Genomic DNA, 23481 nt, shown 5'->3' on the forward strand with positions numbered 1-23481 from the left:
TGGCGGCCCACACCATCCGCCAATAGGACACCACAAAGCTTTATATTTTTCTTTTATTTCAGAGAAGGTTCCAGTACAGTGAGGTACAAACTTTGGCACAAATCTGGGCATAAGTTGAGTTTAGGGGCTATGCTTGGATTGACCTGAAATTTTTACCGCAGGTAGGTATTTGTAACCTGATTACGGCAATATAATTTTTTTGTGGGGGAAATACCCGGTTACCCGGTTATTCGACCCAAAAGTTCGGATACAACATCCGGTTTATATCCGGTTCTACGTAACCGATATCAATAATATGGGTATCATATATGAAAGCTTATGAAAATACCTATCCAACAAGTGGTCATATGACGGGGTAACTGGAACCTGTTTCGGAGAAATTTAGGAAAATATGCATTTTTGTATGAGTAATTTTTGAAAAACCCATAAAAACTCGAAAATGGACCCATTATAGGGTCTTAAAATCTATACACAATATTATAGCTAACACTATTGTCTTTCCAAAATGGTGTCATATGTGTTGATATAGCTAACACTATTGCTTTTCCAAAATGGTGTCATATGTGTTGATATCTTTTGTAGTTCCGAAGATATTGACTTTTAAAGTCGTTACTTATGAAAGCAGTTTGAGTGAACCCAAGTTTTGTGTCGGGTTTAACGTTCTTGTTAATCTGCTTTGTTTTTAATTTGGTGTTGTTAGAATATTATGGATCGCGTAGTCGGTGTTGGACATATCCCAGAGGAGAAAATCTTAAGCCCCGGCCGAAGGCCGGCTACTTACAAAAATTACAATTTTTAGAAAAACTATGGATCGCGTAGCCGGTGTTGGACATACCCCAGAGGAGAAAATCTTAAGCCCCGGCCGAAGGCCGGCTACTTACAAAAATTACAATTTTTAGAAAAACTATGGATCGCGTAGCTGGTGTTGGACATACCCTAGAGGAGAAAATCTTAAGCCCCGGCCGAAGGCCGGCTACTTACAAAAATTACAATTTTTAGAAAAACTATGGATCGCGTAGCCGGTGTTGGACATACCCCAGAGGAGAAAATCTTAAGCCCCGGCCGAAGGCCGGCTACTTACAAAATGTACAATTTTTAGAAAAACTATGGATCGCGTAGCCGGTGTTGGACATACCCCAGAGGAGAAAATCTTAAGCCCCGGCCGAAGGCCGGTTGCTTAAAAAAGCTATAAAGGTCAAAGTCAAATGCATCTAGACTGGAGAAAAATATAATTTAATGAATTCTATCTCTTATATCCACGGAACCACAAAAGATATCAACACATATGATACCATTTTGGAAAGGCAATAGTGTTAGCTATAATATAGTGTATAGATTTTAAGACCCTATAATGGGTCCATTTTCGAGTTTTTATAGGTTTTTCAAAAAGTACTCAAACAAAAATGCAAATTTTCCTAAATTTCTCCGAAACCGGTTCCAGCAACCCCGTCATATGACCACTTGTTGGATAGGTATTTTCATAAGCTTTCAAATGATACCCATTTTATTTATATCGGTTACGTAGAACCGGATACAAACCGGATGTTGTATTCGAACTTTTGGGTCGAATAACCGGGTAACCGGGTATTTCCCCCACAAAAAAATTACATTGCCGTAATCAGGTTACAAATACCTACCTGCGGTAAAAATTTCAAAATGATCCGAGCATAGCCCCTAAACTCAACTTGCTCCCAAATCTGTCACACTCGTTACGTATTATGCGGCTTGATAGATTTCTAAATTCTTAAAAACTGTTTTGTCCAATGATTTATCAACATGGTGGAGACCCACTGGAAAACATTATAATTTGAAATTTTATTTATGAGGATACATTTATTCTTACATGGCTAAAAAAACAAAAACATACATCTATAGCTAGTGACATATCGCTTTCGCCCACCCACTGACACCTATTGGTTATGAAGTAATTTGGAAAAGTCTGAGTAGGCAGATTCGACATCAAATAAAAATTGGCGACTCTGTGCGTCTGTCAGCTCATCGGAAGCTGTCATTTCATCCAGCATTTTTAGCCAATTGTTCATTTTTTCCTTTCCTTCGAAATCTTTGGGTATAATTGACAAACAATTATAGTTTTCCACTAAATCCTTCAGTGTAAGGTGCAAGGCATCCTTTGTGTTCATTTTCATGCGAAGCGTGTCCATAATTGTTATAGAACAAGCAATAATGTCAGCAATACATTTCGATGTATTTCCTTTGTCATCCTTAATGGTGATGGGTCGATCTTCCCGTATGCGTTCCAATGCGGCCGGGCAGTCTAATCGGAATTTTTTGGCAAACGCCTCTACTGTGGGAAATTCATCACATTGAACCTGTTTAAATGCCACTTTGTATTGTACTAAATACTTGGAACAGGCTGCTGTGTAATCTGCAGCTGTGATGCAGTCACGGATATAGGCTTTTTCCAATTGCTGTAGCGTATTTATAATTGCATACAAATCAGCCATGTTATCGTACTTCTCGCGTTCCCTGGCATTTCTAAAGAGTTTGACCTCTTCATACAATTCTGATGAAGTCTCCATTTCGAATAAGAAATATTTATTTATTTAAAAAGATTCTAATGCTTTATCAACAAATGGAACAAAGATGACGAATTCTGAATTTTAAGGGATAAATAGATTGAAAACGAGCCTCAGAAGGAACCTAAAGGTTGAAAGGAAACTCACCAGGGCTCACAAGATTGAAAAACGAACCTGTACAGGCTTTTGTAAATCATGAACAGCTGACACAAGGTGCATGCTTGCATAAAACAGTATGCGTCCATTTGAAACAAATTAAGGTGGTGTCAAACATATCAAACATGGCTCAATAAGAAAGGTTGCTGAACTACGAAGAAACTAGGAAAATGCAACTTTGTAATGGAGTCTTATAGTTTCTAGTACATTCTTAAACATTCAACAAATTGTTCTTTACTTTTTTTACAAAATTAATATATTGGGGAAACCCCACAAAACATAAATGAACTATTGAGTTTTATCCACAAAACTAAATCCAAGACAGAGGAACAATGTTGATTCATCCCAAAGTAATACATTTCTTTCTTTATTTGTTTAATTCATACTTAATACTAAAGCCTCCAGGCCAATTAATTGTTTCATGCCCGTTAAAGTGGAAATTTTTGGCAGAATAGGGGCAACAATGGAAAAAATTGTATTTCACATAACACACTATTGGATGGTCAATACATTTTTTATTATTATTATTTTTTTTTAATTTTCTTTAAAAAACATAAAATATATTTTTTTTTTCATTGGGAACTGTTTTTTTTTTCAATTACTGTATTTTTAGATTCTCTTTTTCTTTTCATTTACTCTCAATTAATATTTAAAACTTGGGTATTTGGGTAATACATCATCTACTTAAAGATCCTCTTTTGAGTTTATGATTTAAATATCAAAATTATTGCATCAACTTTTACAAAGAAATGTATTTCCATACCTTTTCCAATATAATATGGCTTAAATATTTTGCTTGTTTGTTATTATTTAATTAAATAAAAAGCATTTTATTAATTATTTTAATTCTTATTTTTTGTTTAAAAATAAAATTTGACATTTCTAGTTCCATCAGCTGTGTCGATGTGCCTTCCCATTGTATGCGTCATGATTCGGGCCATGTTAAATGTCAATTAACACTTGCTTAATCGACTTAAGTATCCCTAACTTCATCGGACACGCAAAAATTTTCTTGCGAGCATTTCTGTTTTGTGTACAAATTTATTCATAGATTCCCAAAATGAAGGTTATCTACAACACATTGTTCAAAAGGACCTCCACCTTTGCCGTGGTTTGCATCGGTTCAGCTTTCTTCTTTGAACGTGCTCTGGATGTCGCTTCCGAAAGCTTCTTCGAGTCTGTCAATAAAGGCGTAAGTTTTCTAGATATTTCATTATGTAAGCAGAGGAAAGGCAACTAATAACATACTTTGATTTTTTCAGAAATTGTGGAAGGACATCAAACACAAGTACGAATAAGTTTGTAGCAGAATTGTTAAGCACTAAGAATATTTGTAAAACCAAAACAAAATGAATAAATTTTAAACAATTTATCGAAACAACAAACATTTTTTGTGTATTGAAACAAAACATCTAACAAAAGCCTGAGCAAGTTCATATCCCAGGCATTTCGAAACCAGTTCACCTTAATACAAGAGGAAGCTTCAAGTGTTAAGCCCGATTGGGGACAGAAACAATCTTAAAAACTATGAAATGAAACTCATTATGCATAAATTCTAAACAAATTTATTGAAATAACAAAAACTTTGGGTGTATTGCATATGTAATAACTTAGTTCTTAATATCTTCTTCCAAAACATCCCATGGTTTATCTTCCCTTTTCGCATCCCAAGGCTTAGGATTGACGTACTGAGGTGGTTCTTTCAATGCAACACCGTTTTCTTCAACGGTCTTGAGAAACTTATCCAATTTGCCACCAGGTACTGCCTCTATGTTACACATCATTTCTGTTATACCCGACTGTTGGCAACGAGCTGCTAAAACGCGGGCTAGGTTGATGAATGCTGTGGTATCTTTTGATTTAAACAACTGTTTTTTGATTGCCCATTCTGACGTACTGGCCGAAATTATTGGTCCATTTTGGAAATGTTTCACTTCGGCTGTCACGTAACGCCCGGAAACATTAACCTCTAGTTTGTGCCAAAATGATCTTCCCGGTTTCTCCAGATGATAACCCATTGGTTTGTTGGCAATACGTAATTTTTCCAAATTCCTAGGATTTCGGTTGGTCATGTAGATTGCATCGGCTTTGGGCACAGATAGCTGTTTGATTTTACGCAGTACATGCGCCGATGTAGGTGGTCTAAAATGGCCCGACATTTTGTGGCGATATCTGTAGAAAAAGTAAAAAGTTTTAATTAAATAATTAATATATTTTAATAATTTTCCATGTAATAATACCGTTTCTCTCGTGGGTGAACTAGGGATTCTTAGATCGATTTTTGACGCCATCTGCCAATAGGGTTGTGAAGATCGATAAACTAATAGGGACTTCACATTCGGTTTCCTTAAATTGTAACGATATACCTGTTATCGATAGCCATTGCCGGACCTTTTTCGACGACATGTCAAATTTATGTTTGCAGAGAGCTGAATGCCCTACACATGGTACAGTGGCTTTGTACAATCATGTTTCCATTTTTTAATTCTAACATTGACACGTCAAATGAATATATATTTGTTTATTGTATGCACACAAATCATAAAAGGTGTCCTCGTTTTAGACCATTAAAATTGACAAGTTAAATTTTAGAAAATACACGGTTAAGAATCCTTATTTAAGCATATGGCTACCTAGGACTAATTGTACCACATACCTATAAAAGGACATTATTTTTTGACGAACAATCAAATAGAGTTAGCTGAAAAAATAAATTTAAATTGACGTTAAATATGATATTCAAGGAATTTGATGATGGATTTTGTAAACATAACTTAACTGGCATGTCCCAACGTGAGGAGGCACAATTAACTTTGGGAAAATAAACAATTTTATGAAATATAAACAATTAGAGTTGATACTACAGCTCTAGTTGTTTATGTTTCTACTTTTAAATAAAATGTTATTTCTTTAAAGATTAAATTTAATTTACATAATTGTGGATTTTAATAAATGTGCAGTGGATACTTTTAGTATTTCAGTCTAAAATACAGCAAGAAGAAAACAAATTAGTTTTTCACGAATAAAATATTTAACCATATTCTGATTGAATTGTTAATGTAAATTGACCCTTTGCTATCGAAGTGCCATGATACCAAACCCGTGTGTCAACCAAAACTGCAACATAAGAATTCAATATTAAAAAGTTTAAAGAAGGGTGTTTTTTATGTCACTACTAACCAGCATCTCCAGCTTCCACATTGAAAGAGAAGGATTGACAAACATGATCACATTCAGGCGTTGGTGCTAAAATCCAGCTTTTATTTCCTTTTAGTTGGGCTTGCCACATGAGACGATGAATGTAATCCAACTGAAATTAGTTCTCTAGTTTTAATAAACCTTTCAGTGATGTTTGTTCTGACCAACTTACATGCATATATGCTCCCTGTTCATAACCCAAAAATATGTAATCTGTATTGGACATTTCCGCATCAGCTGGTAGAAAATGTGGTCTACCATAGAGTTTACGCAGCTCTTCCAGAACTGGGCCGTAACAATTACTCCAACCAACATACCAAGTTGAGCCTGTACTCAAATTTGCCCTCTCTGCCGGCATATTTAGAACATCTCTTATTGATTTCAAATCAGAATGCAAGCTTAAAAAGTGGCAATTTTCGTCCAGTGATTCGGGATGGCGTTCATAAATCTCCTTGAGTAATTGTAAATTAAGCAATTCTTTTGCTGGCCAATGGCTGACGGCGTTCTTAATGACAATGGGAAGTGATGAATATGCATATGGGGCGAATTCTTCTCTGGTCATATTTTTCAAGATCAATGGACCCTCCACTCCTCTACAGAACCCACAATCACTTATGGGCCTAGTAGCTTCCCAAACCAAATGGTTATTGGGTAGGAAACATTTGACGCCAATCAAAAATGTCAACAGATTATAAAACAAAGGTGTGAGCAACATCACCGAAGCCATTATGCCAAATGTGTACCACATATTAACGCGATTGGGATTCTGTTCGATTTCGCGAGATTTACGATAGGCCTCCTGTAGGTCTTCTTTCGATACAACGCCTGTATTCCATGCTCCATTGTGAAGTTTGTCCAACTTGTCAACGAATCGCTGATCCAGGCGTTCTCGGGTACGCATAGCAGCCTCCCGGGCTGATGCTGTCTGCCGATTCCAAAACTATAGAATAAATGGTGTAAGAAGTTTAGGAACATATAATTAAAAAAACATTTTAAGATTAATTACCAAAAACATATTTTGAGATTTAAGTTGCAATTGTTCCCTGAGAATTCTCGGGCATCACCACCTTAGCAGGAAAATTATACTCTTTATGTGACACTTGGCAGAACGAATGTGAGCGGGCTCGCCACTGATAAATTAACGTTGAATTGTCCTATTTATATAAAAATTATCTATTTTTTTAATATTTCCATTTTTCAAGTGATTACAAACAAAAGCCAAAGAAAAACAATGTCTTCTTCTTGTTAAGCGAGCAATGACTTACCGTTTGATAGTTACACAGCCTCAGTCTTTTGCATTAGGACAAATATGGAGAAACGAAGAGCATAATTGAAAAATTATATTATTTGATTCGAATTTAGACGAATACAAGACTTGTTATTGCTGGAAATTCAACAATTTGAATGGTGCAATCTATAATCTATGTTACCATAGCCATAAATTTGCAAAATGTAGTAGCCTTATGAATGTGTACAGGAAAAAAAAACTGCAACAAATTCAAACGCCATAATTTTTACATATTTTTTTTTTAATTTTATTGAATGAAAGCAAAAATGTCGGAAATGTCATCAAATTTAAGAATAAGTTTAGATTTGTTCGAATAAACAAACATTTTTACATATACATCAATTGTTTTGTTTACATTTTTGGACATATTACCCTGACACTAGTATACCTACAATAACAATTTCCTATGAGGGTTTTGCTGAATTGTATTTTTTGTAGTTGTATCTTGTAATTGTTGTAACATGGTCAATTTCAAAGTGAAATTGTCGTGTGAGCTATGGGCTTCATACATATCTGTGCTATCATTTCTTTTGGAATTACGTACATAAACAAAAAGAAAAAGAAGAACAACTGTCACACTCTCAGAGGTTTTTGGTCCGAAATAAATCAATAAATCTTAGAAAAAAAAATTAAATAAAAACAGTAAGTAACGACGCTGAATAAGTTCTTATTGCTGGGTTTATTTTATCTGAGCGTGTAACCAGAATAAAAGTGTAATATATACATAACATTTAACATTCTAACCAGTAAAAACAAATTGCCTGCATCAATTGCCCCGCTCGCGGTTGAAAGTTAATTTTTACAGGAATTGAAAAATGTTTTGTTTATTTTACATAATAAGACGAAAAAATACAGTAGTTTACGTTATCGTTTCAGCGGACACGCATGACCTGCGCCGTAGTTGTGTGAAAAAGACGTGAAGGTGCTTCAAAATCTTTAATTGGTGGCGTGTTTTGGTCGTATTTCCAAGGGCCTTGGATTTTCTTGTTTATCGAGGCATCAGAATTGTACAACACATATCATTGCTCTGAAGAGTCAACGGGAACGAAACTAAGCTTTAAAAATGTTGAGCATCTGCAGAAATGTCACAAAAATCAATGGACCTAATGTGTCCACTAGGCCAACCATGGGCCGTTATATGCGATACATGCCATGCATGCCGGTAAGTCATTATTTTAATACTTTTTTTTTTGGAACAACATGCGTTTTGTGTCTGTTTTCAAAACAAAACAAAAACTGTGTTTTGCTACCCAGCGGATTTTTTAGCACATACATCTTCCATCTGAGACCAATGACAATGTAGGTGCGACCCATCCAAAGCCTGTATACAATTTCTACTTACATTTACACAGCGATGGCCTAGGCCGTCAGACGAGTCCGAAATCTACCGACAATGTAAGCGAATGTTGGATGGGTCCGAAATCGACCGACAACGTAAGCGAATGTTGGATGGGTCCGAAATCTATCAACATTGTAAGCGAAGGTTGGATGGGTCCAATTCCATCAACATTTTAGATTCCATCGACATTTTAGGAACTTAAATTTCAGCTGTTTTTTATTAAAATATTATAGAACAGCGTTTTCAACAATAAAATATTCTTATTATAATAAGAAATAATGCATAAAAAGAAATTCATAAAACTTATTCAAAAGACGTGGGAAGAAACAAAGCTTAAACTAAAGGAAAAAATTGAGTCTTTCCAGTTTTTTAATTGTAGGACATTGTTCGGAAGTGTATGACCTTAGGGAATTTGAAACAATTTCTAATTTTTTTGGCGTAATCCTGTTCATTGAATCCTTCACATGTGACAGCTTCTGAAATAGTTGTAAGATAATATTATAGAAATGTCAATAATATTGCAGAAGTTTTTAATAAGGTCATCTATAATTTTATTATACTAACCTGAAGGAAATTAAATTATTAATGGATTATAAGGGAGAGATTTTAATATTCTTACATATTTTCCAAAATCTTCTACAATTTTGGAATGCATGGAATCTGCTCATTTAGTACAATATCATTGTTTTCCAAACAGTCCATCCTCAACTGTGCATTTCTTTTTTAAATTGTCTGCTTTCACTTTCTTTAATCTCTTAATTTTTTCCTACTGAATCCTAACATTTTATTTAATATATTTAACACACAAAACTTACTATATTCTTATTTTATTAATTTATTTCATTTTATTAACTTTTTTTCAATATACACAACTTGCACTTTCAAAATCACTTTACAGAATAAAATTTTGCTTTAAAAAAGAAAGAAGCATCAAAAATGAATAACGGTGCAACAACACACACAAAAAAACTTTACAAAACAATACAAAGGCATCCGATTCAGATGCAAGTGCGATGGACACATTTTATTATATTTTGTTTTGTTCTTGAATTCTAATATGGATTTTGTTCCACAATGTAATAGCAATGCGACTCATCCAAATCGGATGCTAGTTGTATGCTATAAACCACTTTTATTTAATTTTTTCCTATTGACAAAGTAGCATACAATTGGATGGGTATTAAATTGTAATGGCGAGCGGACTGCTGGGTATTGAAGGTCGAAGAGAACAGACATGTAAAAGTGGGTTCTCTTAATAGTGAGTAAGAGATTATTGGACAAAATGCATGTTTATCGTTTCTTCAAATATAGGCCAACGTCATTGGATTTCCGTTAGCAATGGTTTTTGTTGTTTGTCTTTTTAAATTGAGAGTGAAGGAAGGTCCTTTAGCTTTTTATTGTTCTGTTTAAATGTGCCCTACATTTTGCGTTTAAATTATATGAACTTGGATTTGTTTTTTTCACACGAACCAAAATGTAACATTTTTGTAGGTCATCTATTACCGCGAAGCATCATCACACAAAGCCTATTGCCCTCAGAAGTTTGGAATATGCCATAAAATATACATGTACGTGTTACAATTTTTGTAAAATCCAATGAAAAAATTAGACCTGATTTTAACGGAGATTATTTTCAAAGGTTAGAAATATAAAAAATGCTTAAGTATTATAAACATATACCGGAAAATTTGCAATGATCTAATGGGCCAAAGATCGTTAAGAAAACCGGTTATGAATAGAGTTAAAAAAATCTCAAATCGATATTTTATGTGTTTATCATGTCGAAGTCCGCAGATTAAACGAATGAGCTTATTTTGATAAATCACGGAATACACTGCAAAAGCAAGATTCAGATATCGAAAATACACCTCTTTGTAATAAAGCCGACTTACTCGTTTTATTTCCTTTGTTCTTTCTCATTCGACAGTGTTTTGAAGAGATTTTTTTTAATTGAATAAAATATTTTCAAACATTTTTTTTTTGCATTAAATTGATGAGACATATAAATGCAAAAGAATAAAATTTGTTGCTTTTTCACAATGTTTACCAAAAAAAATGAGAGTAAAATAAATTGTTGAATTCCGACACACAAACTCGCGCTATGGCAAATACGTTTATTGCGAGCGAGCATACGCAAGACAAGCAGCTATAGTCTGTCAGGCAGTTCATCGGTAGAACTTTGTGTTGCAAGCTTTCAGTTATTGCCACAATGTCCCACCGTACGGTTATAGCTTCTAACGCGGTTATATAAAATACAACAACACCACTACAACAAAACAATATTTAAATAAGAATTTAATTGATTAAGCTTAAAACAATAACTGTGATAAGATTTTAATAGATTTCCACTGGCAATTTTGTAGAATATTTGAAATAATGGCAAGGAATCATCGTGAATGTAGTACCACTTAACGTATGAGTAATAACAATGAACCACGAGCCAATTTATTTTAAATAACATTGAAATTTTCACTTCCTTCCTGAATTAATATAACAGTTCAAAACACGCTCTCTATTTGATGACGAAGGCTGCGAAGTTCTCTTTCGCTCTCGTTTGGTTTATCCTTCTCTGTTTGTCTTTGCGAATACGTGAGTGAGTGAGTGACGTATATACATTAAATGGTAATCAGAATGTGCGCATTCCACAACTGCAAAATGTAACAGCATTTCTTTTCCTAGTTTTTTATTTTCAAAGACGTACACATGCTGGGGATTGCTCTCGTCGCCTTCTCTCTCTCTCTCACACATTCAGAATGTCCTCTCAGTCCTTTGTTGTGTGAAATGATGACAGATGACAATGAATTCGAATTTAAAGAAACCACCAACAAAAGAGTAGTGTTTTATTTGTGTACAACTCTCAGTAAAGTATTCTGTCATTTGTCAGTTCCCATTGAGAGGGATAGAATAAAACTACTGTTAAAATAAAACCCAAGAAACAAAAAGAAGAATTTTTTAATCAAAATAAAAATAAAATTGAGAAAAAGACCTATTGCAAAGCTTGAAATAATATTCACCAGTTGTAAAACAATACAAATTAATGGAATTTTACGTTATAATAAAACCTCCGCCCGCAGTACCACGTCCAACGATATCACTCCCAAAAATATATTGCTGAACAGCACCAACTACAACAGGATAATAATCAGCAGCAGCAGCAAGTGGGCAATAATCAATCCAAGTCCCAAATGAACGCAACTACTACCATCGAATCATCCCTAAAATCTTCATCATCCTCATCAGCAGCAGCAACAGTATTTTCCCCATACGTAAAGGATTCTTATCAAAAACAGCAACAACTACAAATGCACCATAAACCACAGCAGCAACATTCACAAAATTCGTTGTCACATCAAATGCCACCAACGCCTCCCTCAACATCAGCAGCAGCTAATACAACGCAATCCCAAGTCCATATACCATACAACATTGATTGGGTTTTTGAGGGCTTACGGAAACCTTCAAAGCTATGGTATATCTGTAGTCAACTGGCAATACTTGCTGTAGGATTATTTAGCAAATTTGTTTTAGGTAAGCAAAAAAAGAAAAAAAAATACAATTACAGAATGCTCATTGCCATCATGAATTCATCAGTGATAGCGTTAACCTCAAGCATACATTGGAAGGATATTATATTGTGTGTTTGATGTATTAAAAATGCCCTACAATTTTGGTTATATAATTGACCCCGGATTGAGTTATACACAAACTGCCGTATCATTTGAGGTATTAACCAAACTGAAAATTGTTAGGTTTATAATTTAAATTTGATTTACAATAGTGACTATAGACCAAAAGATTATTTTGGAAACATCTTTCGTTCAGTCGAAAGTATTTTATTGATAGCAATTGTTCACTGAAACCATCTGTTGCTGAAATGTGGATTTCTCGGCGTACATAATTTGTGTTTTCCTGCTCATAAGTTCATTAGAACTAAAGGTAAAGTTTTTGGATCATCACATATTTATTCAAGTGCTTGTGAGCAAATAAAATCTAATAGGGTATAAAAAATCGAACTTGAAATTTAAATAGGAAAATAGTTCTGATCAGAATCTATTACGTGGTCTCTGGTTTTCTTACGTTTGCTTAACAAACGACGCTTACACCTAACGTCTACTGATTATTCTCGTTAAAAGTAATTTGAACTTTGATTGCAATGGGCTAGGGCACTGATATCTAATCGAAGTATTGTAACAAAGCTCATATAAAAGTTTTTCAATGTATATACAATTTTTCTCGCAGAATTTAATGTACCTTTACCCCTCTAACTCTCGAATAATTGCATTCAAGCTATAACTTATAGCTATGGTCTGATCACAAAAAGAAACTAAGTACCTTTTTTTCTATGACGATACTAATGTGAATGGGAAAGAACCCTGTCATTTCAAATGAGTTTTTCAAATTTTGACATATTTAATTAAACCAATAATTTGAAAATAGTATTGGGGTGGGTCTATTAATACTTTTAAATTATTTCGATGAATAAAGAATACAGGGCGAGATAATAAACTGCAACAAAGTCAAACGCCATAATTTTTACATTTTTTTAATTTTATTGAATGAAAGAAAAAAATGTCGGAAATATCATCAAATTTTAGAACAAGTTTAGATTTGTTCGAATTGGTTACCTTTGGCACGAATTATGGCTTTCATACGGCCAATGAAACCGAATGTTGCTCTGCGGTATTTTGGCCCAATCCCGGCGAAGCGCTTGCATGAGGTGATCGACACTTTGGTATTTTTTAGTGCCAACCTTGCTTTCCAAAATACTCCAGACACAATAGTCCAACGGATTGGTATCCGGAGATTTTGATGGCTGGAAATGAAACGACGAACCCCATTTTGTAACCATTCTTGGGTGGCGCGTCCTGAGTCCTGTTGGAAAGTCCAAGATCGGCGGCAAAAATGTTTGCGTGCCCAAAGCAATACACTCTCCAGAATATTTTCGCGATAATATTCGTAATTTATTCAGATGCCATGATCGATCAATACGAGCGAAGAGCGACCATCGGCTGTTATGGCGGCGCACACCATTACCATGACCGGCGCTTAAGTTCTGTTGGCCAACCGAGCTTGCAGCTGACTTCTTTGGCAAGTAAACACCATCATTTTGTTTGTTTGCAAACTGCTGGAAAATGAATGTTTTCTCATCGGAGAAAACCAAATTCTGCAGTTCACCACTTTCGGCGAAACGAAGCAACTCATTAGCTCTTTTGAGTCTTTTTTTTTTTGGAATTTTAATGCCTTTACACCGAGCTCATTTTTCAATATTCGCCGAATGGAATTTTGCGATATGTTTACCTCACGAGCCATTTTTCAGCCATTGCGACACGGTTTTCGATCAAGTAGCTTCTTTACTTTACTTTACGGTGGCTTAGAAATGACAGCAGTCTGAAGTTGGTTTCAGTTTTTTTTCTCACCCTGTAGTTACTGGCTTTGACCCCGCTTCCTATGTTCTCCACATGGCGTAAAAACAGAATGTCGTGAGGACTGACTGCTCCATTGTTCAAATTCTCTGTGAACCAGGGCGCAAGCCAGCTGCCCATTTCTCTACAAATATACTTAAGGGGTTTAAGTTAATTAGGGTGTCCATTGCAGCCTGGGACGTATCCCGAAATACACCTGTAATTTATAAGCTTTTATAAGTATTTTTATATTTGAGGAATATCAAATTATCTTAGAATCCTCCCTTGTATCGTCATACTTTAAATTTTGTATGTTATCTCAACACATAAATTTGGATGACATTTCTTTATTCGTTCAACGTTTCTTGAGAAAAACGTATTTCCGGGTCCACACGACACTCTGTTTTAATATTTTATTTCGTTTAGATTCTAACATCAAACGAGTTCCTCTATTTAAATATTCCATTTTTAATTCATTTATTATTTATAACCAACACCTCAGTAACCCTATAATTTGAATAATTTCGATTTTGTATGCATTTTATTTTCTTGTAATGTCGGATGGGATGACCTTGCACAAATGTACTCACATACAAAATAAATAAAAACGACACAAGTTCGTTTTTAATATATATATATTTTTTTTGAGCCATTGACATGTCATATAATTTGTTGTCTAGGCGAATATCTGGCATATAGTGCAATTTTATTTAGTTGTACTTATCATAGGTTAGGGTATCTTGCATGCATTTGTTTACGTCAACATAAACAGCTAGTTTCACTCTCACCTTCTGGTTTTAATATATACCTTACATACACACACATATATATATATGAGTATGTGTTCTCAGCGAGCTGTAATTATTAATAAATTATTTTATTTGCAACACTTTTTGTTTTCTTCTTACACAATATTCTTTTTTACATTATATTAATATACAAATGTTTGTTTATTTCCTCTTTTGATTTTGCATAAACAACAGTGTTGTAAATAACTATGAGCTGATTATTAGAAAAATTAATTTAACATTATGCACGATAAAGTTGTGCGCGAGAAAGTGCGTCAACTATTAGCTACGTAAGAAGTCTTCTTGTATCCATCTTAGAACAGTTTCTGTTGAAGTATTTTTTTTTTCGTTATCGCTAGAGGAATATTGAGGTTTTTATAGCCAACATTTTGATCGGGATTTTTATTGTAATACATGCTGATATGTTTTTTTTCTACGCCGTTCAATGATTCGAAATTCGATTTTCCTGGCCACACTTACATTTTTGCCAACACAGATATATAAAATATGCATGCGAATCGATAGTAAACATATTGCAGCCAGTTTACATATCATAGCATATTTTAAGCGCTCTCAATTATCTAAATATTTCAGGTAGCAAAAATTAGTTAAAACAAGTTAAATAGTATCAGTCGGTTTTGCTGACAGATGTATACTCCCAGTCTTGAGTTATGATTATTCTTACTGTTGACCCTCCATGGGGGAGGTTCCGATGCAGTTGGCCAATATTGACCATTTCGTAGCTGACCTAAGATTGATAGAAATATTACAAGGTGCCATATTTGGACTATATTGTCTACTTCCTATACTTTATATGAGATATGTGCAAATTTGTGGAAAATTTGAAAATATGTATGACGTATCAGATATATGTGAGGTACCGAAATATTCCACTTCATCTAATTCAAATAAAAATATTGGTACGTGCAAAATTTAAATGTTCGATTATAGGGTAAGTGTACCAGTGGTCGGCACTTTTAGGATTTTCGCGTTTTTAATCGCTCACAATTCTGAATGGAACTTTTCAATTATTACAAAGTTAATTTATTTAGATTCGAAATTTTGTATAGTTTTTGCAATAATAAATAAAGTTTTAATAACTTGTTATTAAATTTCATAAATTTGTAGTTTTATTAAAACAATGCCTTTTTGCCAGTAGTCGGCATCACTTACCAATTGTCGGTATGGCATGTTCCAACAGTCGGCATACCAATTTTTTTGCAAGCATAATTAATAATAATAATAAAATAATTCATTAAAATATAATATTTATGTTTAGTTAAACTGATTTGACGTCTTTATTGTACTTTTCTTAAGAATATGGATTGTTGAGGACCTTCACAGACAAAAATGTAATTTTTATTAGAATAAATCATCTTTTCTTAGCGAAATTGTACACAAAGATAGCTGACAATATATTTGATGTAAACAAAATACATTTAGTCACAATAGTTTCATTTATTTGGGCTTAAAAATAAATAAAATAATAATGGCACGTGTGAAATTTGCTTATTTGGGATTTTATAATCGTTTTAGTTATTCAAAATTTTGACCTTTTGTGTGAGAGGTACCAGAAGGAATGGACCGATCTCTACCATCTACCATCTTGACCAGACCTTGTGTTGATAGAAATATAGAGATTTGCCAAGTCTGATTGGAATCTGATGTTTATTTCGCGTCTTATGGGCTTCATAGATATTCAAAATTTTGACCCTTTGTGGAGGAGGTACCATAAGGTGTGGACCGATATATCCAATCTTCACAGCAGATCTTGTGTTAGTCGAAATAATGTGGTGTGTGAAATATGAAGAGATCCGAATGCTTATTTCGGATTTAATAATTGTTTCCGTTATCCGAAACTTTGACCCTTTGTGGGGGAGGTACCAGAAGTAATGGTCCGATCTCTACCATTTTTGTAACAGATCTTATGTTGATGGAAATATTGAGATGTATCAAGTTTAAATGGAATCGTATGTTAATTTCGCTTCTTATGAGCTTCATAGATATTCAAAATTTTCACACCAAGCATTGGGTTAATAAAAATGTTGTGATATGCGTAATTTGAATACTATCAACCCTTACATCACATTTTATTAGAGTTATAATTGTTCAAAATGTTGACCCTTTGTGGAGGAGATACTTAATGGGGTGGTCCATTTTGTCCATTTTCACACCTGACCTAGAACTGATGCGAACATGAGGATTTGCAAATTTGGAGCAAAATCGGATTATCCCTTTTCTCCCTGTGCAGAAATATATTTTCTTTGAAAATTTGTGGGGGTGGTACCAGAAGGAGTGGACCGATATTACCAATTTCCGAGCTCGATCTATGTTTGATAATAATATTACAATGTACCAAGTTGGGGTCAAATCGGATACACTCTTCGAGAGTTATCGTGCCCACCAGCCAGACAGACTAACGGACGGACATCGCTAGATCGACTCCAAATGTCCTGAAACGGATTTGGTTCAAAGAGACCTCGGTTTTAAAAACGTTATTTCAATGACGTTTTGGCCGTATCAAATGCTTAGATTGTATATGGCTGAGGGTAAAAATATTGTATTTGTTTAGTATGCGGTGAGACAGGGAAGAATGAATAAGGTACCACACCTCACCGGTATTTGTATCTGGATTTTACCCCCAGGAGTTATTTAAAATAACTTTCTTTAACAACAAATGTTTTGCGTTCAAGTTAAGATCTTTAACTCAAACAACCACCATGACAAATTGCTAGGGCTAGAAGTTTTTTTCAATTCAATTTTGTTTAACACTGTTCTATGAATGCTAGCCAGCCAGTCGTCCGTCCGTCCCATGAATAACATGCAGCAATTGTTTATAATTGAACTTGAAAGAATCTATTTCTGGCCTATGCTGATTTTATTTTCCTTCTTTATTTTATTATCACATCACTAGTGTGGCTCTTTTGTTGTTTGATGTGGCTCTCATTTTTGTTGCTGATGTTTTTGTTGTTGCTGCTTAATTGATCTTAATAAAATGATATATTTTATGACAATTCGTTAGTTGTTAGACCTATATAATGTAGTCGAGATATTCTAACTATGGAAAATTATGGAATCATGGTATGTCAGATGTTCTGTGATGTGGAGCGCAACAATGAACGAAAGTAGCAAATTGAGAGAACTACAAATAAATTTTGAAAAACATACTCGAAAAATCAATGAAAGTAGGTCCGGTATGCGGAAAGAAATATCAATCTAATCAAAATGAAGCCATAGATTAACTCGTTTTCATATTAAGTCAAGTCATTTGTTTAAGAATTAATTTAAAATTTTCTTAATTCTCTCTATTTCAAGGTTCCCGACATTTAATTGCTTGTAAAATCCATGAATATTTTATATCTTGTGACTCAATCAGTGTTCGGTGGAGATTTTGCCTGCCTTCATTATCCCTTTTTCTTGTTACTAAGTCCATTTTTTTGTGTTTCTGCTTGGAATAATGTTTCAATAAAAGGCAACTTTAATATGAAGTGACATCATTTCAATTGAAGTTTATACGACACTTTGAAATTCCAAGTCCTTACTTCACAGTCATCGTGGTATGGTGTGAAGATGTGTGACCACATAATAGAAATCTGTGTGTATGTCGTCAGTGAATAGAATATTCGCCAAAGCAATTTGGCGCCATTTAAACGAACTAGCTACGATGGTATGTCTTCTCCTAACGGGGTCAAACGCTCGCAGACACGTTTTGTTTTTTTTTCTTTCTTTAATTTAAGAAGCATGTCCGGTCTTATTTTTATTATTATTTTCTAACATTGAGAAATTCACATTAAATGGGAAAATATCAACATGTCCTTCCATTTACATTGTTGTGCTCTAGTAAGGACATGTTGATATTAAAATGAATGTTTGAGCCTTTGGGTAAATGAAATTAAGAAGGAGGGAATTCGGATTATAGGGGGCATCCTTATTTTAAATCTCTGTTACACCATTGTCAGCCCATAACCGTTGGTTTTTATATTCGAACCTTTATACAGAAACAATCTATTACTATACCCTCCACCATAGTATGAAGGGAATATTAAGTTTGTCATTCTGTTTGTAACACCTTGAAGCATACATTTTAGACCCCAAATAGTGTATATATTCTTGATCAGAATAAAATTCTATGTCGATTTAGAGATGTCCGTCCGTCTATCCGTCTGTTGAAATCACTCTAGCTTCCGAAAGAAATGAAGTTGGTTGATAAAATTTTACTCAAATGTATATAATGTCTGCGGGATTTTTGGTATTGAAAATGGGCCATCTATTTTATAGGGTGAGATGAAAAAAATTGTTACCAACTTAAGACTGCTGTCATTTCTAAGCCGCTCGTTCAGCAGCTGTTAAAATTATTCAATTTTAGTGAGAATTTTCCAGAAAAAAGTTATTCGTATTTGATTCAAGCGTGATTGTGTGATTTCCTTATATTTTTGCCTGGAATACCACAAGTGGCTATAGTTAGAGCACTCCACATTTAAATGTGAATAAATCTTTTGTGCCTCGTACCATCGCTCGTTACCGTGATACTGGTAGCGTAGCCCGACGTCAAGGAAGTGGACGGAAGAAAACGGCAAACATCATCAGAAATGGTTCGAAAAGTAAAGAAGCGATTTGATCGAAACCCGCGCCCCGCGTCGCAGTTGCCGAAAAATGACTCGTGAGCTGTACATATCGCAATATTCCATTCGTTAAATATAAAAAAATTAGCTCGGGGTAAAGCTATTCCAAAAAGTGGAAGAACTTACACCGCAACAGAAGGAAAATGGACTCAAAAGAGCTAATGAGTTGCTTCGCTTGGCCGAAAGTTGTGAACTGCCGAATTTGGGTTTCTCCGATAAGAAAAATGTACACCTTCGGTTGGCCACCAGAACTCAAACGCCGGCCATGGTGATGGTGTGGGCCGCAATAACAACCGATGGTCGCTCTCCGCTCGTATTAATCCGTGGCATCAGAATAAATGCCGAATATTATCGTGAAAACCTTCTGGAGGGTGTATTTAAGCCTTGGGCACGCAAACATTTTGGCCGCAGACCTTGGACATTCCAATAGGAATGTCAGGCACTCAGTGTTTACAAAATGAGGTTCCTCGCTTCATTTGCAGCGCATAATGGCCACCAAAATCTCCGTATATTGGAAAGCAAGGTTGGCTCTAAAAATTACCAAAGTGTCGATCACCTCAAGCAAGCGCTTCGCTGGAATGGGCCAAAATTCCGTAGAGTAACATACGGGCAGCGTGTGAAAAGTTGTGGTTTAAAGTTTAAAAGTTGTGGCTGAGGTTTAAGTTTGGTTTTTCATCTTCTGCGTGTCGTTTAATGGCTTCATATTTGGAAGGTAGGTCTCAGTTTGTTGTTCATTTGGGTGTTTCGTCTGAAGTTTGTAGTGTCCAATGTGGAGTCCCGCAAGGTTCTGTACTGGGACCGTTGTTATTTATTATGTTCATTAATGACATTGTGCACTCAGTTGTTGATGACAGGTGTTGTCTGTTTTTGTATGCAGATGATATTCATGTTTTCTTCAGAGAGGCTGATATTGCTGGGTTGGAAGGGTTGGTTAATTCTATTGTTTTGTCTCTTTCGTCGTGGATTTCGCTAAATGGCCTTATGATTAATTGGAATAAAACTAAAGCTATGCTGTTCAATGATCATTGTAATGGTGGTTCTCTTAATATTACTGTGGGTTCTGTGTTAGTGAAATTTGTTGATGAAATGAAATGTCTTGGTGTTATAATTGATCGGAAGTTGGACTTTAAGAGACACATTGATTCCTTGCTTTGTCGTATAAGGTTTCAGCTGCGGAGGCTGTATTGTCTTAATGCTTATTTGCCTTGTCATGTTAGGAAGAGAGTGGTTGTATCCTTGCTGCTATCGCAGGTAAATTATTGTCTAGAGGTAGTCTCCGGTACTACTTCTTCTCAAATGCAACGTATCCGTAGGGCGGTAAATTCGATTGTTCGTTATGTGTATGGCTTGCGTCGTGGTGATCATGTTTCTTGTTTTGTTAATGATCTCCTGGGATTGCCATTTAGCAGCTACGTTGATCTTCGTATTCTTCAATTTCATTACAGTGTTATGTGCAATTTTGACTCGCCTCTTCGTGGCAACTTTGTGTTTTGTAGATCATCTCGAAATCCTCAATTGTTGTGTCCAAGGTTTTCGTCCTCCATTGGTGAGAGATCATTTGTGGTTAGGGCGGTGAGATTGTGGAATCAGCTTCCTTTGGCCTTACGTACTTTTGCCCATACCAATTATCTGTTTAGGGTTAAAGTAATTGAATACCTTCGCCTAAATATGTAGGCTATGTTTTTGTAGTGGTTGCGTCGGTTTATTATGGGTCTTTCTTTTTGCTTTTCTTTTTGTTTGTGCTGGGGAGCCACTATATTATCTTCTTAATTTTATTTGTAGGGTATAATGTGAGTTACTATTTATACTCTGTTTTGTGAGTAATAAAATAGTTATCTCTTATTTTTAGCTCGTTTCTGCTACACTTTTTCACTACTCTACTAGACTATTGTTTAGTTGGTGATGGTGAATCGAGGTGTAGGGTTTGAGCTTCTCGTGAATTATTAAGATAAATTATTAGGTTTAATATGTTATTTGTTAAGTTTGAATTAATCATTGAATTTGTATTATGTTAGGGTATTGTAGATAGATAATATAAGTTATGGGCCCTGTGGGCTTATTTATATTTCTTTGTAAGGTAAATAAATGAAATGAAAAATGAAATGAAATATTCCGGAATTGTTTCAAATTTTGGTATTTGAAGATCGTAAAGAATATTACATCCTATGACAGAAAATTGTCTGTGCAGGCCTACGACTTCGTATAGCCCCAATATATCGGTAACTCCCGATATTCGGAATTTTGATGATTTTAGCGACATTATTCACCGGAATTGTTTCAAATTTGGTATTTGAAGTTCGTAATGGACACTAGAGCCATAAGACAGAAAATTGTGTGTGCAGGTCCACGTCTTCGTATAGCCCCCATCAAAGGGTATCTCCCCATATTCGGTATTTTTATGATTTTAGCGACATATGACATACGGCTACATTTGGTATTTTCAAAACTTTAACAGCATTTTTAACGGAATTTATTTTTATGAAAATTGCCAAATTCGTTTCAAATGGTGGAGGGTATTTACACGAATTTACAGATTTTTTACTTGATCATATTCAATTTCATTACCATGCGTACCTTTCACTCATCATATTGGTTACGAATTAAGTTTTCATTTCATAAAATCGTTCACTTTAAAACAAAAATTCATAAAATATTAAAAAAAATAATATCTACTAAACAACGGTAAATAATACGCTTTTTCTTCCCCTAGTTTTTATGAATAAAACACGCGTTTACAACAAAGAAAGACTGATAGAAGCAGTAGCAAAACGACCTACAGGGGTACCATTAGTCACAGTATCAAATCATCATTCGTGCTTCGATGATCCCGGTCTATGGGGTAAGTATTTTTAATGGCAACTATTCGCTTTTTTAATAACCATCTTTTTTTTTTGATTCTGCTAGGTGTCCTGCCGATACGTTATGTCTGTAATACCTTCAAAATCCGATGGTCGATGGCTGCTCATGATATCTGTTTTACGAACAAATATCATTCAATGTTCTTCATGTTTGGTAGGTTTTTTTTGTGCTCCACTACTTCACGTTTATCGGTTATGCTTCTTTTTGTTGAACTATTTATGATGTTGTGTTTGGTCCTACAGGAAAATGCATACCGGTAATACGCGGTATTGGCGTCTATCAAGATGCCGTCAATTTGTGCATACAAAAAGCCAAGCAAGGCCATTGGGTTCATGTCTTTCCCGAGGGTAAGGTGAACATGACCAAAGAGGAAATGCGTCTGAAATGGGGTGTTGGTCGTATCATATACGAATCACCAAGGGTTCCCATTATTTTGCCCATGTGGCATGAGGGCATGGATGAAGTGTTGCCCAATGTTGAGCCATATATCCTGAAATGGGGTAAAAAGGTTACACTGAACGTGGGAAAGCCAATTGACCTAAACGATTTCATCGATGACCTGAAGTGTAGGGGTGTACCCGAACCAGAGGCTAGAAAATTAATAACCGACAAAATCCAAGAAGTTTTCCACGTAAGTTTTTTCCGTAACACAGAATTTTTGAAAAACAATTGCGAAAATATTATTTCTTTTCATTCCAGCATTTACGCTTAGAAACCGAAGAACTACACAAGAAACGTAACTAGTGTCTTAAGTCAATGTTTGCTCTCGCTCTCTTCGTTTTATTAATTGGTAATCGTAAAGTAAGCAGTACAGCCTATACATAGAGTCTCTGTTTATTAATAATAAGCTAAACACATACAAAGCTATTGAGAAACTATCAAAAGAAAACGAATAAGAAATCAATCGAAGCATTTGTTTCCTTCTTTGCCATAATGTTGACTTTGATTTGGATTTATTTTTTGTTTGTCTTTTTTTTAATACAATTGCCTAGCAGTAATAATTGCATATTTATTGCAAATTATATTTTGTACAATTTAAATAATGTTTGTTTTTATGTTATTAACATTGTAAGCTTACTGTGGTCAAACAGCAAACAACAAAAAGAACAACAACAATTCTTGTTATTTATTAAATAAAAATTGTAAATAATTTCAATGAAATGTAGCTATGAAAGAAAGTGAAAGAAAAACGAGTTTATTTTATTTATTTAATTTAATTGACTTGATCCATAGACAAATGAAAATATAGACAACGAAATGCTCTCACCGTTTATCTTCGAAAAAAAAAAACG

The 23481-nt window shown here is 34.7% G+C and overlaps 5 protein-coding genes across 7 annotated transcripts; 2 read left to right on the forward strand and 3 right to left on the reverse strand.

Moving 5' to 3' along the window:
* Nucleotides 1-1752: 1752 nt before the first annotated feature.
* LOC101899611 (vacuolar protein sorting-associated protein 28 homolog) lies at nt 1753-2653 on the reverse strand. Its single transcript, XM_005174779.3, has one exon. The coding sequence runs from the start codon at nt 2538-2540 to the stop codon at nt 1911-1913; it is 630 nt and encodes a 209-aa protein (XP_005174836.1). The 5' UTR covers nt 2541-2653; the 3' UTR covers nt 1753-1910.
* Nucleotides 2654-3651: 998 nt separating this feature from the next.
* On the forward strand, nt 3652-4078 carry LOC101899776 (cytochrome b-c1 complex subunit 9). The gene is made up of 2 exons (XM_005174780.4): nt 3652-3885; nt 3956-4078. Exons 1-2 carry the CDS (start codon nt 3754-3756, stop codon nt 3989-3991), a joined length of 168 nt encoding a protein of 55 aa, XP_005174837.1. The 5' UTR covers nt 3652-3753; the 3' UTR covers nt 3992-4078.
* Nucleotides 4079-4242: 164 nt separating this feature from the next.
* LOC101899949 (large ribosomal subunit protein uL18m) lies at nt 4243-5069 on the reverse strand. The gene is made up of 2 exons (XM_005174781.4): nt 4934-5069; nt 4243-4865 (listed from the first exon to the last, which is right to left on the reverse strand). Exon 2 carries the CDS (start codon nt 4850-4852, stop codon nt 4304-4306), a length of 549 nt encoding a protein of 182 aa, XP_005174838.1. The 5' UTR covers nt 4853-4865; nt 4934-5069; the 3' UTR covers nt 4243-4303.
* Nucleotides 5070-5194: 125 nt separating this feature from the next.
* On the reverse strand, nt 5195-7289 carry LOC101900121 (uncharacterized). 2 transcript variants are annotated; one of them, XM_020036559.2, is made up of 5 exons: nt 7157-7289; nt 6898-7045; nt 6064-6831; nt 5874-6003; nt 5195-5810 (listed from the first exon to the last, which is right to left on the reverse strand). In XM_020036559.2, the coding sequence occupies exons 2-5, from the start codon at nt 6904-6906 to the stop codon at nt 5725-5727; spliced, it is 993 nt and encodes a 330-aa protein (XP_019892118.1). In that variant the 5' UTR covers nt 6907-7045; nt 7157-7289; the 3' UTR covers nt 5195-5724. The 2 variants fall into 2 exon arrangements, with proteins under 2 accessions (XP_019892118.1, XP_005174839.1); XM_005174782.4 differs by lacking the exon at nt 7157-7289 and having other exon boundaries at nt 6898-7146.
* Nucleotides 7290-7705: 416 nt separating this feature from the next.
* LOC101900293 (tafazzin) lies at nt 7706-23379 on the forward strand. 2 transcript variants are annotated; one of them, XM_005174783.3, is made up of 7 exons: nt 7706-7821; nt 8056-8341; nt 11593-12046; nt 22041-22169; nt 22235-22342; nt 22432-22820; nt 22889-23379. In XM_005174783.3, exons 2-7 carry the CDS (start codon nt 8243-8245, stop codon nt 22931-22933), a joined length of 1224 nt encoding a protein of 407 aa, XP_005174840.1. In that variant the 5' UTR covers nt 7706-7821; nt 8056-8242; the 3' UTR covers nt 22934-23379. The 2 variants fall into 2 exon arrangements, with proteins under 2 accessions (XP_005174840.1, XP_019892048.1); XM_020036489.2 differs by having other exon boundaries at nt 7817-7892.
* Nucleotides 23380-23481: the final 102 nt, after the last annotated feature.

The sequence above is a fragment of the Musca domestica genome, unplaced genomic scaffold (assembly GCF_030504385.1).
Source record: "Musca domestica strain aabys unplaced genomic scaffold, Musca_domestica.polishedcontigs.V.1.1 8, whole genome shotgun sequence".
NCBI lineage: Eukaryota > Metazoa > Arthropoda > Insecta > Diptera > Muscidae > Musca > Musca domestica.

Bases quoted from the DNA above. Each gene is read 5' to 3' on its own strand.
- LOC101899611 (XM_005174779.3), bottom strand. From the start codon at position 2,540: ATGGAGACTTCATCAGAATTGTATGAAGAGGTCAAACTCTTTAGAAAT.
- LOC101899776 (XM_005174780.4), top strand. From the start codon at position 3,754: ATGAAGGTTATCTACAACACATTGTTCAAAAGGACCTCCACCTTTGCC. The intron at 3,886-3,955 runs GTAAGTTTTCTA...TGATTTTTTCAG, and splicing joins TCGAGTCTGTCAATAAAGGC to AAATTGTGGAAGGACATCAA.
- LOC101899949 (XM_005174781.4), bottom strand. From the start codon at position 4,852: ATGTCGGGCCATTTTAGACCACCTACATCGGCGCATGTACTGCGTAAA.
- LOC101900121 (XM_020036559.2), bottom strand. The intron at 6,004-6,063 runs GTAAGTTGGTCA...AACTAATTTCAG, and splicing joins AACAGGGAGCATATATGCAT to TTGGATTACATTCATCGTCT. The intron at 5,811-5,873 runs GTTAGTAGTGAC...CTTATGTTGCAG, and splicing joins TGTGGAAGCTGGAGATGCTG to TTTTGGTTGACACACGGGTT.
- LOC101900293 (XM_005174783.3), top strand. From the start codon at position 8,243: ATGTTGAGCATCTGCAGAAATGTCACAAAAATCAATGGACCTAATGTG. The intron at 8,342-11,592 runs GTAAGTCATTAT...CTCCGCCCGCAG, and splicing joins GATACATGCCATGCATGCCG to TACCACGTCCAACGATATCA. The intron at 22,343-22,431 runs GTAGGTTTTTTT...TTGGTCCTACAG, and splicing joins TTCAATGTTCTTCATGTTTG to GAAAATGCATACCGGTAATA.